Source organism: Mus musculus, chromosome 19 (genome assembly GCF_000001635.26).
Source record: "Mus musculus strain C57BL/6J chromosome 19, GRCm38.p6 C57BL/6J".
Taxonomy (NCBI): domain Eukaryota; kingdom Metazoa; phylum Chordata; class Mammalia; order Rodentia; family Muridae; genus Mus; species Mus musculus.
The window spans coordinates 22876260-22893341 of NC_000085.6; the positions used below are offsets into that span (position 1 = coordinate 22876260).

The following is a 17082-nucleotide window of genomic DNA, read 5'->3' on the forward strand; positions in this document are numbered from 1 at the left end:
TCCCTAGCACTAGGGTTTTCACTTAGTAACTCATGGCTTTTAGGAGGAACATTTTTTTATCCATAAAGAATACCTTGGTTCACACTTTTTTATTAGTAGGATATTTTTATAGGCTTATAAAATAGTATGTTTCCATGTGGCTTCTTTTTATATATCCTTGGTTTTGATTACTTTTCCCCCTCTTAGATTTCTTAATTTGATTAAATACAGTGATCTCTTAAAGGAGCCTTCTTCTTCTGGCTGAGCACACTCCTGCCAATCTATCTTCATCCTGCATTTAGAGCTATGCTCCTCTGTGAAGACCCCTGGTTAAGAAACTCTCTCATCCATATAACCTTCTGATTTCCAACACACAAGGGACCATATAAAGTCATCACTCTCCCCTCCCTCTCCTAGAAAGCCTCCAAAATTGCCTAACCAATGAGCAGGAGGAAAACCAAGCAATTACATTTTGGTGAAACTAAGAAATATACTCCAAAATACCTGTATATGCAGGAGCCATGTTGGAGAAGAGGACAGAGTATGAGAGAAAATCCAACAGCAGTGTTCCTCTAGAATACACCCCCAAAAACTTATCCTAGATATGAGGAGCACCCCAGGATGCAACATTATCTCTTTTGTCTGCAGCAGCATTCGCAAGAACAAGTATGATACAGCAGCGGTGCATTCCTCCTGACCCCAACTATGAGCATAGAAAGAGAGGAGGTGGACTGCGTGCAGGATTATGTGGATAAGCCAAGCTTGCAGGAGAGAGCTCGATTTTATCATAGCTTAGGAGAAAGCCTTCCAGTTGTGAATAATAACTAGCTTGGAATGCTACCCTGGGCCCATTATAACCCCAACTCATTAAATGATAAATAATAAAAACAGATTAGCATAGACTGCACACAGAGATAGTCTACGGAAAATAACAAAAGAGCAAAATGCATTAACAAAAGAGTCATAGTCTTTATAGAATGTTTCTGAGAAAGAAAAAGATGAACTTTGAATACAGTCGCTGCCCTTCATCTCTGAGGACAGATTTCAGACCCCCCAGCACATGCCTGAAACCATAGATGGAACTGAGCCCAAATACAGTGTTTTATTTTTGCATACATACATACATACATACATACATACATACATACATACATACATAACCAATGTAAAGTTTAATATGCACAGCAATTAATAAAGCTGAATACTTATAACCATATTCTGTAATTCACTTTTTATGGATGTGGTCTCAAAATAATTTGCCTGGGGCTAGGAAGATAACCAGGTGGGGAAAGGACCTGCTTGTGCAGGCATGAGGATTTAACCTCAAGTCCTCTGGGCGCTTGGAAATCCAGATGTGCTAGCATGCACAGCTGTAATCCCAGAAGCCTGGAAATTTGTATGCCAGCTAGCTTAGGGTATTTAGCAGAGAAAAAGAGACCCTTTTTCTCTGGAAAAGGTGGAAGGTGGAGATTGACACTCAAGGCTAACCTCTGTCCTATACTTGTATGCCCACATTCACAGACAACAGGCACACACCACCACCACCACCACCACCACCATCATTATTACCACCATCATCACATGTACACAAAGACTATAAGCATGTACATATACAGAAATGTATCTTACTGCCCTGTGCTCATCTCTGTTGTGATGTGAGATGATACGATGCCTGTGTGAGTATGTGAAGACATTGAAGAAGCAAAGACTTAGCGCACACTGTGGCTGCAACACAAGCTTTCCTTAACATTGTCCCAGAGAATGCTTGTTCTGCCTGTGGATCCTACAACATTACCACATAATTTTTTTTTCCTGTTCTTTTAAAACCAAGTGATTTCTCCTTTCGTTGGAAAAAAAATCACGTGTGCAGTTCCCTTAGGATCTTATCTCAGTCACCAGAGTTACTGCATCGAGTGCTGTGGGGCTGTGTCCACACTTTGACTATTCCCGTACTGGAACACAGAGCAAGCACTGTGGGCCTTCACCAAACATCAAACCTGGAGCCTTTGGATCTTGGATTTTCAGGCCTCCACACTGTCAAAAAACTAATTTATATTCTTTGTAAGCTGCCACTTTTATGGCATTGTCTTTTAATGCAAAGAGACTAAGACATGATGTGCCTTTTATACACCATGCACAGCTCTGAACTCTTAAATACAGCAGGAGATGAAGGGAGCCAAATCCCTGCACACATTATTTCTCTACTGAAATGTCTGGCAATTCATCCCTTGAGGCTCCATGTGATCATAATTTGTGTACTTCCAACTTGACCAGCCTCCTGCAGAGAGATAATAATCAAACCACTATGATGGCAATTAATACGTGTATTGGTGCCCATATTATGACAGTGTGGTTGGCCCTTCCTCCTTCTGGACGATTTTACACACCTCCTCCCTACTCACCCTCATACCTCTCCACTTTCCTTGTTGCTATCATCATGACCCCGTATCCAGGTTTGCAAAGACTTTGCTCAAACGTACTAAGACCCCACACCCATCAGCCCTGGAAGCAGGGTGTATGGGTGTGTGCCCTGAGCTCAAGTCAAGACGAATATGGAATCCAGGCCTAGTTCAATCCCTCAAGACATTTCCTAACCCTCTGCAGTCAGCCAGAGAGCCCAAAGAACTCAAATACCTGTGCCTTCAAGGCTACTCCCAGATACTATCTCCAGCCCTCATTATTGAGGAGAGCCTGCCAATGGATTGCACCAGCTGGTTGGTACACTGTTGTCGTGGCAGCAAGCAGTATTAGGAAGTCAGCACAGTGCTGACACCATTGTTTGTTTGTACAGATACAGGCTACAAATACACTGGGAGAATGGCACAGCTCCTCAAGTGGGCAGAGAGTCACTCTGGAAGTCTATTGTGGACTGGTTTGCTTGTTTTCCGAGTGCTGACCCACCATGATTGGGACACTGTGACCTTCGTTAAGAGGGTGACGGCAGGTTTGATGATCACCGTGCTGGGTAATACCCAAATAGTTCCTGGGAACAAATGTATCCAGTAAATATACGCTGGGCAGGTACACCGCATGGCTGGTCTAGTACACTAGAGCGTTCTCTCCAGACTGTAAGTTCTGAAGATGAAGGATTTGGTCTTTCTCGACTTGGTGTCCATTCTGACATAGTGTCTACCAAGTGCTAAGGATCAGTATGTTTGGATGCAAAATACATGAGGGAAAGGTGAGCCAACTAATGGATGTGTGTTACCCACACAATATTGCTTTCCATGTCCAGCACATGGAGAGCTTTTAGAGCATGCAGTGCCTAGGACCAGGTTGACCAACATCTCTACGGATGCATCTCAGGCAAGAGTGTATTAAACTTCTGCAGGAAATTCCAGTGTACAGCCAATTAAGGGCCGTGTAAGCCACCATCCAATCTTACTCAGGATGGAGGTGTCTCCCTGAATACAGAAATTTCAATGTCGAACTGTCACGGTCCTGAGCAAGCTCGGTGGTTTATCACTTGTACTGATCCAAACTGTCATCCAGGACGGTTCATGAGTGATGTATTTTCAATTTTTGAAAAGCCAAAATTCATTGGCTTCATGTTTTTATTTGACACTTTCCTAATTACATTCAGGCCCGTAGCTCCCCTTGACCTCAGTCACTCCCGTCTCTGTAGGCTCTTGCTCAGGCCTGTGCTACTATTGACTTGGGTAGTGTACAAACCTGTGACGCATAAATGATGACAGGGATGACTAAACCATCCCAGCATGTAAGCATCAACCAGAGGACCAGCGAAAGAAGCAAAGTCACTCTCTCTCTCTCTCTCTCTCTCTCTCTCTCTCTCTCTCTCCCTTCCTCTCCCCCTAAAAATTAAATTGATATAGCCTTTATTAGAGAGAGAGAGAGAGAGAGAGAGAGAGAGAAAGAAAGAAAGAAAGAAAGAAAGAAAGAAAGAAAGAAAGAAAGAAAGAAAGAAAGAAGAAAGGAAGGAAGGAGAGTTGAGGATGATGTTAAAGCCAGTTCAGCAGTTCAGAGCCCTGTGGCTCACAACCCTCTCTAGCTTCAGTTCTAAGGGATCTGACACCCCCTTCTGACCTCTGCAGGCTCCAGGCACGCACATGGTATATACACAAACATTCAGGCCAAACACTCATCACATAAAACAAAATAAATAAATCTTACAAAAACCTTTTTTTTAGAGAAAACAGACCTACTGTGTGATGTGGCCCTACTGTGTGATGTGGCTATTCCATGTCCAAATCAGTACAGCAGAGAGACATTTGGGCTTGTGTGTTTATGGCAGCACCATTCACAATACTCAGGATATGGGATCAACTCAGATGTCCATCACCAAATGAACAGTTAAAGAAATGTAGTGTATTTATACAAAATGCAATACTATTCACAAAAAAAAAAAAAAACCCACCTGGGGAAACATGTAATTTGCCACAGAAATAAAACTGGAGGACATTATGCTAAGTTTAAAAAAAAAACGTAGCCCAGAAAGGTAAACACTACAAGTTCCTCTTAGATTTGGAAACTAAACATTGATATCATGGAAGTAGAGAGATGGGTGATGTGGGGAAGGAAGGGGTAGAGGGTGGAGAGAGGTGTTTAATGTGTGCAGGGGTACAGTCTGGTAAGAGGAGTAACGTCTACTGTGCTGTAGCACTATAGGAAAACTCGGGTTTACAACTGACTATATTTCTAAAACAGATACTAGAGGGAATTGCATGTTCTCAATACATATACACAAATGTTCTGTCTGAGTGATTCTAATCTTATTCATAGATACAGTGTACATGTGTCTAAATGTCACACCATAGCCCATAAACATGTACTTACTGTGTCAACTAAAATACAAAAATAGACTTTTAAAAGAGGGAAAATAAGAAATGGTTTAAAAAGCCACCTTCTGTGAGCCTTCCCTTTTTCCTCCTCCAGGTTAGGGCATACGCGTTCTCATATCTCCATTACCTTGACGTGAGTTTGCATTCCCTGTTGTTATCTGCGACAATAAATGATTTTCCTTTTTATTATTTTATCTTTGTTTTATGTACATTAGTGATTTGACTACATGTAAATCTGGGTGAGGGTGTCAGATCCCCTGGAACAGGAGTTACAGACAGACATGAGCTGTCATGTGGGTGCTGGGAATTGAACCTGGGTCCTCTGGAAGAGTAGCTAGTGCTCTTAACCGCTGAGCCATCTCTCCAGCCCTGATACAAAAAAAAAAAAAAATCCTCTGCATGAATCAAATTAATAGACATTATTTCAAACAGTAATCAATTCACTCCAAGAATGTGGCTTAGACTTAAACCATCAACTTGTGGACTCCAAAGTCAGACCTGTGAAGGAAACACAACCCAAAGTTCTCAAGAAATTTATCACTCAAGGATTGTCCCAGGAGGGGGGTGGGGCAACAGCATCTCCTGAAAACCTGTTAGAAATACACAGGCTCAGGGCTGGAGATGGACCTCAGGGTAGAGCATTTGCCTAGCCCTGGGTCCAACCTCCTATATAATAAAAAAGAAAAAAATGACAAACCCCAGGCTCCACCCGGAACTCCTGAGTCGGAATGTAGAGGTGAGCCGCAAGGGTCTGCAGGGGCATGCCGGGTTAGACACCCGTGCTCAAGCTTGAGAAGTGCTGAAACAATCCGCTGATGGACACTGTTTGCACAAATCACTTCAGTTGAGTGTGTGCGCGGTTGTTTGGTTGGTGGTTGGTTCGTTGATTTTTGAGACAGTGTCTCATCCTGTAGCCCAGGTTAGTCTAGAACTCACAGTAGCATTCCTGTCCCGACCTCTCAAGTGCTGGAATTATGGAGTGAGCCACCATGTCCAGCTGTTTGCCTAAGAGTCTCTCTCTCTCTCTCTCTCTCTCTCTCTCTCTCTCTCTCTCTCTGTGTGTGTGTGTGTGTGTGTGTGTGTGTGTGTGTGTGTGTGTGTGTGTGTGTGTCTATCTGCCTGTCTTTCCTCTATATTTGTCTCTTTCTGTGCAGGTGTGTGTATATATGCCCATGTGTATGTATAGAGCTGTACATACATATGTGTATATGGCCATGTGTGGATCCCAAGGATCCTCCTGTCTCTGTCACCCCTGTTCCAGCACTGGATCAAAGGCACAAAACACTCATGCCCAGTTTTTATGTCCCTATTGGGAACTGAGCTAAGGTCCCGTGCTTACTTAGCAAGCTCTTTACATCCTCTCCCCGCCCCTGCCCCCTCCCCCACCCCCACTGCTGTTTGCTGTTTGCTTAGTATCGATCTGCAGAGTCCAGAAGAAAAAGGCATGGGACGGTCACGCAGGAAAAGAGGCATCTGGGTCCGCAGATTCCTGCTCCTGATGCACACAGGGAACATCTGGGGGCTTCAGAGACTCCTGGCAATGTGATGGAATTGGTGCGGGGCTGTCACAGCCTTCGTGTAAAGATCTCCAGATAATGCTGACAAGCAGCCCCAGGTGGGGGTCGCATACGTTCATAGTGTGGTCAGCAGGAAGTGGGCCCTCATATTGATTCTAACCTTCCCCAAGGAGGAGCTTGTGGGGATGGTCAGAATTCACAATGGCTGGCTCTGGCTAGAATGTCACTGCCCCATAATAAATGTGTCTGGGCATTCTGTTAGGAGATGTGTGACCTTTCCCTGTCACTCTAGCCAACCTGGACTTGAGCATCTTCATCTGCCCGGTGCAGATAGCAAGAGCCAAAGTCTAGGACCGCTTGGGACATTCCTTAGCACAACACATGGAAATTCCTAAGAGCTTGCCAAACATATGTTCACTTTTCAAATTCTCTGAGCCAAAAGAGAGTGCTTTCTGTTTTCTCCTCTCCCCTGCTAGTAGGATATTCAGTAGAGTAAAAATGGAGCAGGGTGCAGTGAGGTCTCTTATTCCATACGCCAAGGGTATCAATGGGGGAAAAAACCTGTTGGCATGTGAACTCACATATATGATTCCATTTTGGTCGCAGGGCATCTCTATTAAATAAGATAGGATAATTTTTATTGTTTTCATTTTCTAGCTGGCAGAACAGTGGCTTAGAGAGGTCCTATCTCACCCAACCACAAGATGGACAGCAGAGGATGCAAGATATTCCCACTACCTTCTAGGCTGTACCTGTTCTCAGCCACACAGGCAGCTGCTGAGGGGCCGCATGTGTGGACAACATGCCTATCACAGCAGAACCTTCTGTAGAGACAGAAATGTTATGTGTGCTTCTAGTCACACGTGGCTACTGGGTATTGAAATGCAATCGATGTCGGGCATGGCGACACTCACCTGCTATTCCAACATCGAGGAAGCCAAGCCAGGAATGAGTGCCCCATCCTGTCTTTAAAATAAACAGTAGATAGATGGATGGATGGATGGATAGATAGATAGATAGATAGATAGATAGATAGATAGATAGAAGATAGATCTACAGTGCACAGGAAAACAGACCGTGGCAAAGAAGGATCCCCCTGCGCGCGCGCACAGACACACACACAAAATGTCATTAGTGGAATGGAGTCACACGGCTTGGTTGTGGAGAAGAGGAATCGATGAAGAAGTGACTGGAAGGGTCTTCGTGGCATAACTAACTACTGTGTTTCTCTTGTCTTTTTTTGTTTGTTTGTTTGTTTTTGTTTTGTTTTGTTTTGTTTTGTTTTGTTTTGTTTTGTTTTGTTTTGTTTTTCCGTCCCACTTTATACAGGTGCCAATGCATCCGCCCCAGACCAACTGAGCTTAGCTTTAGCCTGGAACAGAGTTGACATCGCTCGCAGCCAGATCTTTATTTACGGGCAGCAGTGGCCGGTAGAGTATACGTCGTAGTCGTTACCCTTGAAAAGCCACCATGCGCTTGACAAGGGTTTTTAACGGAACCTTTGAAAGTGGATCAGAAATTTGGGCGGGGTTGGGGCGGGGATGGAGGAATCTTCTTTTGCATAGCATAGCTGGGCAGCAGTCTCGTGTTTGGGAACATGCTGTCACCTAGTGGACGATATTGCTAAGCGCACCACTAAAGGTTCCCTGGCTCTTAGCAATTTTTGGACGCATAGCCTATCTTATTATTCAATCTTTAAAGATACAGTTATAAAAAAGTTAAAATTTAGAGGAGTGGAGGGAGGAAGGGAGGGAGGGGAGAGAGAGAGAGAGAGAGAGAGAGAGAGAGAGAGAGAGAGAGAGAGAGAGAGAGAGAGAGAGAGAGAGAGAGAGGATTCGCATGTTTCTGGTTGTCTTTTAGGCGAGCAGAAGGAGGAAGCTGCTGCCACCAAATGGCGGCACGTTCCTGCTGGTTTGCTAATGGGCCAGGCCTCTGTGTACAGGTACCATCTGGTCCTGGTGGTTGAGCGCAGGTCGACCTATCCCAGCACAAGTGAACCAAAGCTTTATATAACTGCCCGTGGCTTTTTTTTTTTCCCCCGTCATTTGGCTGTCAAAAATCATAACTTGGGAAATGGGCCATTGGGTGATGTGCGCACGCATCCACGGGTGGCAGCCCAGCATCAGCTTGGAAGTAAGACTCTCTGAACCTTCCATCCCCAGGAGCTCTGGCCACCACTGAGTACCTGTCCTTATAGAGTTCAAGGATTTCTAATCGGGGAGCGTATTTGTCAAGGAATCTGGACGTTGAAAAAAATGAGAGAACGTGAGAAGAATACAAATCACAGCCAGTCCAGTGCTCCAACCCAGAAAATACATTGTTCTTAAGTTATGTGACGCCAGTTTGCCTCCGGAGTGTCCGTTACTACACACCTGCACACCTGTCCAGGCCTGTTTGGCCCTCAGCTATGTTTTCCTGGGTTCCTATCCTCAAGTCAGCCGGGGCTCTCATTCAGAGCCTAGGAAAGAAGGAAAGGAAGGCAGGAAAGTGTCTAGTGCCACCTGTACAGGCACAGCAGAAAACTAGCCAGAGAATCCATCAGGAGGAAGACCTTGGATCCTGAGGCTCCAGAACAAGAAAGAGATTTAGGAGAGAAAGTAGCTTCTAGACCTGGAGTCCTTGACTTCTGTTTCCCAAGACCTGTGCCTCCAGGACCAGGGGTGCCACCTGGCATCGGAGCACTGGCTCTGTCTGGTTTATCTAGAGACTTGCAGATATCAAGCCTTCTGGGTGAGCCCGGAGGAACTGCGCTTCTCTGACGTGGGCAGGCTAAGTGAATATCTTGAATTGCAGGTAGGGTCCCTGGAGCAAGCCATGCTGGATGCCCTAGTCCTGGACAGAGTGGATTTTGTGAAATTACTCATAGAAAATGGAGTAAGCATGCACCGTTTTCTCACCATCTCCAGACTAGAGGAACTGTACAATACGGTAGGGCCAAGCTAAGATGCCTTTTCATTTCTCTTTCTCTTCTGTTTGTTTCCCTCATCCTGCCTGCCCATACCCCCATGCCTGTGATTCTCTTCCTGTCTCTCCTGTGATGCATGCGTCATTCCTCACTTGCATTCCCTTACACCTGGATAGACGACAGACACCGAGTCACCAAGAACTCACTTGTTCTAACTGCTCAGTTGTCAGCATCTTAGGCAAAAGGTGTCGTGATCACCATAGGGCGTTGTTCTCAGATTCTAACTCAAAACCACAAGCAGGTCTCTGTCAATTGGAACACACGCACTCTGTAAGCCCAGGGAGGTGTTGGTGACAAATAGTGCAAGGAGGGTTGGTTTAGCACCAACCATCAAATGATGCTTATTAAGTAGCTTGTATCACCATGCCATCCTCGGAGCTACTAAGTTCACACACACACGTGCACACGCACACACATACACACATGCACACACACATGCACACAAACACATACACACATGCACACATACTCACACACACATACACACATGCACACACACACACACATGCACACACACACATGCACACACACGCATGCACACACACCCTGCACCCCCACACCATGATAGAAAGTATAAAATACCCTGGAATCATCCAAAAACATGTGTGGTAGTGGCTGTTCTTTGCAGTGGCATTCACTAAAAAAGCCAAGTGTGTTTAAAGAACTGATGTTGTTTTTTTTAACCATTTCACAGATGAGAAAACTGTGGCAGTCTTAGTCTATTTGTGCGGCCACAACAGAATGCCTGAGGCTGAGTAATTTATAAAGAACATGCTTTCCTTTGTCACAGTTCTGGAGGCTGGACGTCCAAGATCAAGGTGCCAGGAGCTTCACTATGTAGTGAGAGTCACTTTGTCTTTCCAGAATGTGTCCACTGGAAGGGGCAAACGCTGTCCTCTTAGGACAGAAAGGTTGGAAGTACAGAAATATGAACCCACTTCTGTCTAGCCCTCAATTCCACTTACAAAGAAGGTACCCTTGTAACCAAGTCACCTATCACCTAACAGCCTCATCTCCCCCACTGCATAGGAAATGCAGCATGAATTTTGTAGTCACAAAAGTGTAAAACATACACAGAGTAAAACATACACAGAGACTAAGAAGTAGTTGATTAAAGGTCCTAGATCTCTGAATAACAACAACGGCAGAAAGAACTCAGTAACAAATTTAAGCCTCTTTTCAGAGGTTGCTTTTTGATTCACTGGCCACAATGTCTGTCCCAGCACCCTGAGTGTGATGGGATAGAGCTATGGACCGGCCCGGACTAAAGGCAGACGGTAGGTAATAGCAGCTAGCTTCATCTTAATGCCACTGCAGGAAGTAAGTCAGCTGGCAGAATAGATCCAGACTTCTGCTTCCCCTACAAGCTTGTCTTGCCTCAACACACTGAGACTTACAGTAATGAATAATGGGCATCATGACTTAGAAATCAGTTAGAGAGTTATGGCGGTACGAAGGGTCATTCCAAAGCCTGGAAAAGAAGGAAAGAAAGAAGCCTATTCCTAGACCTCAAGCCAAGGTCTCATCACTCCCATCAACAGGTGGTGGTCACCTGCAGGGCTCCCATAATCAAACAGGTGGTGGTCACCTGCAGTGTTCCCATCATCAAACAGGTGGTGGTCACCTGCAGTGTTCCCATCAACAAATAGGCGGTAGTCACCTGCAGTGCTCCCATCCACAGGTGGTGGTCACCTGCAGGGCTCCCATCAACAGGTGGTAGTCACCTGCAGTGCTCCCATCATCAAACAAGTGGTAGTCACCTGCAGTGCTCCCATCATCAAACAGGTGGTAGTCACCTGCAGTGCTCCCATCATCAAACAGGTGGTAGTCACCTGCAGTGCTCCCATCAACAGGTGGTGGTCACCTGTAGTGCTCCCATCAACAAATGGTGGTCACCTGCAGTGCAGTGTTGAGAAGAATATGAGAGAGTAAATGCCAACAGTAATAATAATGACGTGTAGCACGCCTTGAATGCTAAGCACTATTTTAACAGCTTTAAGAAGAATTATTGCATTATTGAACTCTCAAATAGACTTAGCAGATGAAGCAATGCTATTATCCACATTCTAGAGAGGAGAAAATCAAGTCACAGTAAGTTCTGTGATGACTATACCCAAGTTTGGGACCAGGAGCCTCAGCCCCAGAGCATTACCACTGTTTTAGATCCTCCAATCAGGTTGCCAGATTTAGCCAATAGCTACAGCACACCAGCAAAATTTGGAGTTCAAATAAGCAATGATTGTTAGCATAGATATGCTTATCCTTCACACCTTTGAAGAAAGCAATACCACAGGGTGGGGGGAAGACTTCAGATGTTCAAATTCATCATCTAAATGACATTGATGTTCACAAAACCAGCACATATTGTCCTTTTTTTTTTTTTTTTTTTTTTAAGTAACCTCTTCCCAGAAGCTAAATAATGAAGCAACTAAATCAGGGACTTGGCGCTCACACATGCAATGTCGTATGTAAGATAAACACCATATAAATAGTTACTAGGCTGTATCTTCTAAGAAATGATGCTAAGAAAAGTACCTGCACATAGTCAATACAGACACGATCCCACACATACAGCAAACATGTTAAATCCAGTTGGTGGGCTCCACAGATGCAGACACTGTAAGTACAGAGGGCTAACTATATATTCCCAATATTGCATGGGGTATCATTGCCCATCTGACATTCAAATTTCATTGGGTATTCTGTACTTCACATCCCTACACCTGAAAGTCTAGGGAATAGCAAGTCATTTAATTTATTTGTAGGCATTTGCTTTATTTATACGCATACCTTTTCCTGACTTCTTTATCCACTACCAGCTTATGAGCTTTCCTCAAGTTCGATGTCAGGGAACTTGTCACCAAAATATAAAGCCAGTCCACCATTTCTGCACAGCCTGGGAGCTATGGATAACTGTCCTCTACATTTAATGTCTGAAACAACCAAAGAAATGCAATATTCTATGACATATTAAAATTTATGAAATCTGGCTGGGTATAGTAGCAGCTGCATATAATCCCAGAATTCAGAAGGTAGGGGAGTTATGATTTCTGAGGCCAGCTGGGGCTATACAGTAAAACCCTCTCCTAAAAATATTATACGGAATTTAATTTTCTGTTACTGTGAATAAAGTTTTATTGAAACGTAGCCAAGGTCACTTGTTTATGTATAGTCTATAGTTTCTTTCATACAATAATAACCACCAAACAGATTGAATAAAGACTGCACGGTCCACAAGTATTCACTATTTCATTTCTGGCCTTTTGCAGAAAAAGCTGGCCAATGCTTTTTTTGAGACAAGTTTTCAATGACAACTTGGAAAATGACACTAAAGAAAATTAAGTTTCTAGGACAGTGTGTCAGAACCCCTTTGCTTTCTTCTGCAGTAAAATTAGTTCTTTCAGCTGGGCATGGCGCCTTTGATCCCAGCACTGGGGAGGCAGAGGCAGGCGGATTTCTGAGTTCCAGGCCAGCCTGGTCTACAGAGTGAGTTCCAGGACAGCCAGGGCTACATAGAGAAACCCTGTCTTGAAAAACAAAAACAAAAAACAAAAACAAAAACAAAAAACAAAAACAAAAACAAAAACAAAAAATTAGTTCTTTCTACACCAGTTGGCCTAGATATCTACTAGGGGTCAATCGGCCTTACTAAGTTTAAACCTAGACCTTCAGACACATCTTCTTGGAGAACTTTTGATCCAAAGTTCAATCAGTCCTGGTTTCAAAGTAACATATGCAACTGAGCACGTAGAACAAGGCCCAGCACACAGAGCTGCCCTCCACCGGTCAGAACCCTTCCTTCCAGCGTCCTCTTGCCTCGCCACCTGGAACCCCTGACTAGCAAAACTGTTTGATTGTTCTTTATCGTTTTCAGAGACATGGGCCCTCAAATACATTGTACCACTTGGTCAGGGATGTCAAAAAGGTAAGAATCCTCTAGACCACAGGTCGGAGGCCCTGTCCTGAGTGCTTCCTGTGATAGACTATAGTTGTTCCGCATGAGCTGCCCTGCCTTGTTTCCACCTCCCTGCCGGCCCCCTCCACCGCAGAGTGATGTTATGCGCATCTGCTTTGTAGCTCCAACAGCTCTGCTGACAGTGCCGCTATGGTCCTTCCTCCAGTCGCCATGGTTTTAGATGCTCTCGTTGAATGTAATGCTTTTCTGTAGCGGATTCTAGGCTTTCCCCCATGCCAATGTGGATTTATGCCGTTACCTGTATCTGTTGGGGAATCAGTTCCCATAATACCTTACCACAATAAGTACGTTCCTGCTGGCTCCTGGCAGCATCCTAACTGCCTTCATATATATATTGAGAATACCCAAGAATAGGTGAATCCTCTCTACATCCCATTCTCCTAACATTTTATTTTTCCAAAGTATATTTTATGCCAACCTATTCATTGGATTCTTTATAAAACTGGCATATACAAGTGAGTTGTTCAGTTTACAGAGGACAATGAAGGGTAAGGAAGTAATGACTATTTTCAGTGATTGGTCGCATGCTAACACCACCACCAATCCTTTATCAAGGAAAAGCAGCATTGGCTGAGGCTTACCCGTGATGAGATACGCAGCGTTGTTACACAGGCTTTCTACACACCCAAATTCATTTACTATACACCCAAATTCGTTTACTCTACACCCAGATTCATTTACTCTACACCCAGATTCATTTACTCTTCACAAAAACTGAGGCAGAATTACGATTTCTTTATTATTCTTGCACAATATTCCAATTTAAAAATTGAACGTGGCAAGGTTACATTTGACCTGAGCACGGGCTTGCTCCCTTACCCCAAACGGTCTCTTTTAAGGGTAGTTTGGCTTCAGAATCTTTAACTCCAAAGAACAAAACAGAAATTGTAGACCTTCACCACCTCATAGGAGTGCTGCAGCCATACACCAGGACCCAAGGACTTACTTCAAGAAATGACCTGAATCAGCAGGCCAGTCTTCCATGGCAGTGGTTCCTGACAGGGAGGACCACAGGGTCAGAAAAGGTAGACTCAGGAGATTGCACACAAGCTATATCATATGCCAAGCAAGCTTATCGAGTACAGCATCTTATATACAAGTCTACAGAGGGGAAAAATGAGATAGAGTCAGGAGAAAACTGTTGCACAGTCGGACAAAGTCAGCAAGAAGCTAGTCAAGCAATGTTACCCAAAAGGAACGCAGGATAGTTCAAGGGCAGCCTTGGCTGATCACTGAAGCTCTTCGAGGAGGGTTAAGGAGGGGGGTTTCTCAGAATTAGAAACCTCAGTTGTCCCAGGGCCCCAGATCCAGGTTAGTACTGGCCTTGCCAAGCATGTTTCTCGTTTTAGACAAGGAAATAAGTTCCTCCTCCTATCAGGGCCTTGGGGAAAGCCCTGCACTAGCTCTCAACTGAGAATCAGAAGTACCTGACAAGGCCATCATCCCATATCAAGTCTCGACTAGAATTGACCCTTAGTGAACTATTAGCAACTTTTGATATTTTCTTCAAAATGTCAGAGGCTCTGGGAACTGCTTATAACTGGACTAGTTTGACCTGCTGGACCTTTGTTAAGAATGAATAAAGGACACAAGAACAAAAACAAAATCAGCATTCTCCCTCGCTACCACGGACCTTTCTTCCATCTCTGCACAACCACACTGAAGGAGCGTCTCGATTTGTGGGCGAAGTCTGTAACCCTTGAAATCAAGGGAAGCAGACCCCGTGCCGCTTGCTTACCCAACTCTCTCACGGCTTTCCTGAGTGAGACCCCAGCTCTCCTGAGTCTGGCCCATTCCAAGCCACAGTAGCATCTGTGCCTTCAGAAAAAAATCCATTTCCCTCACACATTCTCCCTTTTGCTTAATTTGTCTTGGCTTCAATTTTTCTGGGACCTAATCTCAGACGGTGAGGGTTCCACATATTCAACATACTCTTTGATGAGCTTTTGACTCTCATGTCCAATAAATTATTTTGAGCATCTCTAAAATGATAAATACAATACCATTTCCTCGGCTCGTCCTAGTCTGTGTCCAGCTAGAATGTGGGGCTTTCTGATCATTTGTCTGTGCTTTGAGTCCCAGACACCAGCCAACCTAAGCCTTGAAACAAGTCCCTTATCCACTTCCCTGTCCCCTCCCTCAGCAGTAAGGTCTTGCCTGATTCTTCAAGGGGATTTTGGAGTTGGAGTTGTTTGAGTATAAATGACCGAGATCTCTTAGATTAGTTTCCCCATCGAATTCCACTGTGCAAGGCTGCTATCCTTGAGTTGACGCTCCTTGAGCTGCCTCTTGCATTTGCTCACATCACAAGTCTTATTGGAAGACAGGCAGGGTATCCTTGGGGTGCTTTCTTCCCCTTTTAAAGGTTCTTAGCTGTGAATATACCTTGAGAACAATGGAGATTACTAAGAAAGAAAAGGGTGGTGAGAACATTGGGGGAAGGACTATTCGCTAAGAGCAGTCCTTTAAGGGCAGCAGAAATAATCCAGCAAGAAGAAGGTTATGCGAGGACCCGTTTACTTGCTGATTTAGGAACGGGAAGAGGTGACTTTAAAACTCACCCAACAGTCCTGAGCTGGCTTAGAAACAGCCTCACCTTTTACTCAAGAAGAGGCCGCCAGTAAGATGAAGGCAGAGACAAAGCCTGCGTTTAGTTTTTTTTTTTTTTCTGGAATAAAAGTAGAAACAGGAAATGAAGACTCATCTCTCTGATAATGCGAGTGTCTGGCCGGCTACTGAAGGGAACCCTCAGAGGAACCTCAGAGGAACCTCAGAGGAACCAACCGTGTGGACAGTTTATGTCCATGGGTGAGATGAGCTGGAAATGAGGGAAAGGGAGAGAGAGAAATTAACATCTGGACACAAACTTTTCCTATGGTCCCATGTGACCATGAGTGTTTCTAATTTAGACCAAGTAGTTACTCAGGGGATTCAAAATCTAGGTTAAAAATGCTAAGAATATTTTAGGACATTTGATTTTCAAAATTAAAGAATATAATGATCAGTAATAAGTGTCTCTTTCTGCACATATAGATTGTGTATATACGTGTATAATATATATATACATACACACACACACACATATATATATATATGTGTATATATATATATATATATATAATTCTGTGAAAGTTTCAACCTGTAGTCATAATATAATATAAATAATATATGGACACAGACATGTTCATGAGTTAGAAACACAGTTCTGGATCCATAGAGTATACATGGTATTTAAATATAGTATTTAGTGATATGTCTTTAAATTAAATGCAAATGATGCCTACAAACCCAAGAATACATTTCATAATTACCAAACCACCATCAGGCAAACAAAAAGTCATCTCTACATCCAGCTTCTCTTTGGAACCAACAGAATGAATGATGAGAGATGTTTCCAAGCTACTCTTAAGATCTCACATTACTTTATATCTAGAGAACAATCTAGAAGCAATGTGGTAAAGAATCGCTACTCTGCACCCACCAGAAGTTTGAACTGATATAAGCCAAACCAATTCTATGAAGCAGTTTCATGCATAAATCCATTGACTATATTCATGCTTTCCTATTAAACTAGTGGCTCAAGTCTGTCTGCACTTCTGTAAGATATAATCTGCTATTTTAGTAGCTGTCTGCTCAATCTGTGGCTCCGGGTGTTTTAAATAGTAGTTTCTCTTTTTTTCAATTAAACATACTAATACTTCAGATTATCTGTGCTATCCTTCACCGCCAGAGGACGGTGATTCGAATATCATACAGAGGCTGTGGTGTAATAAAGATGATTTAAACTTTCTTTATATAGGAACTAAGACCTAGTTTTGTTGAATACAAGAGAGAGGGATAGAGAAG

General features: G+C 43.7%; 1 protein-coding gene across 41 annotated transcripts in view; it reads left to right on the forward strand.

Annotated features, from left to right (window-relative positions):
- The window catches only part of Trpm3 (transient receptor potential cation channel, subfamily M, member 3), an 857614-nt gene that overhangs the window by 738463 nt on the left and 102069 nt on the right, over window positions 1-17082 (forward strand). For 36 of the 41 annotated variants that reach the window (XR_003952780.1, XR_003952781.1, XM_006526956.4 and 33 more), the window contains 3 exons: window positions 7625-7725; window positions 9089-9223; window positions 13135-13185. Coding sequence is in view for 37 of the 41 variants with exons in the window: in XM_006526956.4 (XP_006527019.1) it covers window positions 7625-7725; window positions 9089-9223; window positions 13135-13185 (287 nt within the window). In the remaining 4 variants the exon portion in view is untranslated. The remainder of the gene's footprint in view (window positions 1-7624; window positions 7726-9088; window positions 9224-13134; window positions 13186-17082) is intronic. The other 5 variants (NM_001362499.1, NM_001362498.1, NM_001362507.1 and 2 more) reach the window with 1 other exon arrangement.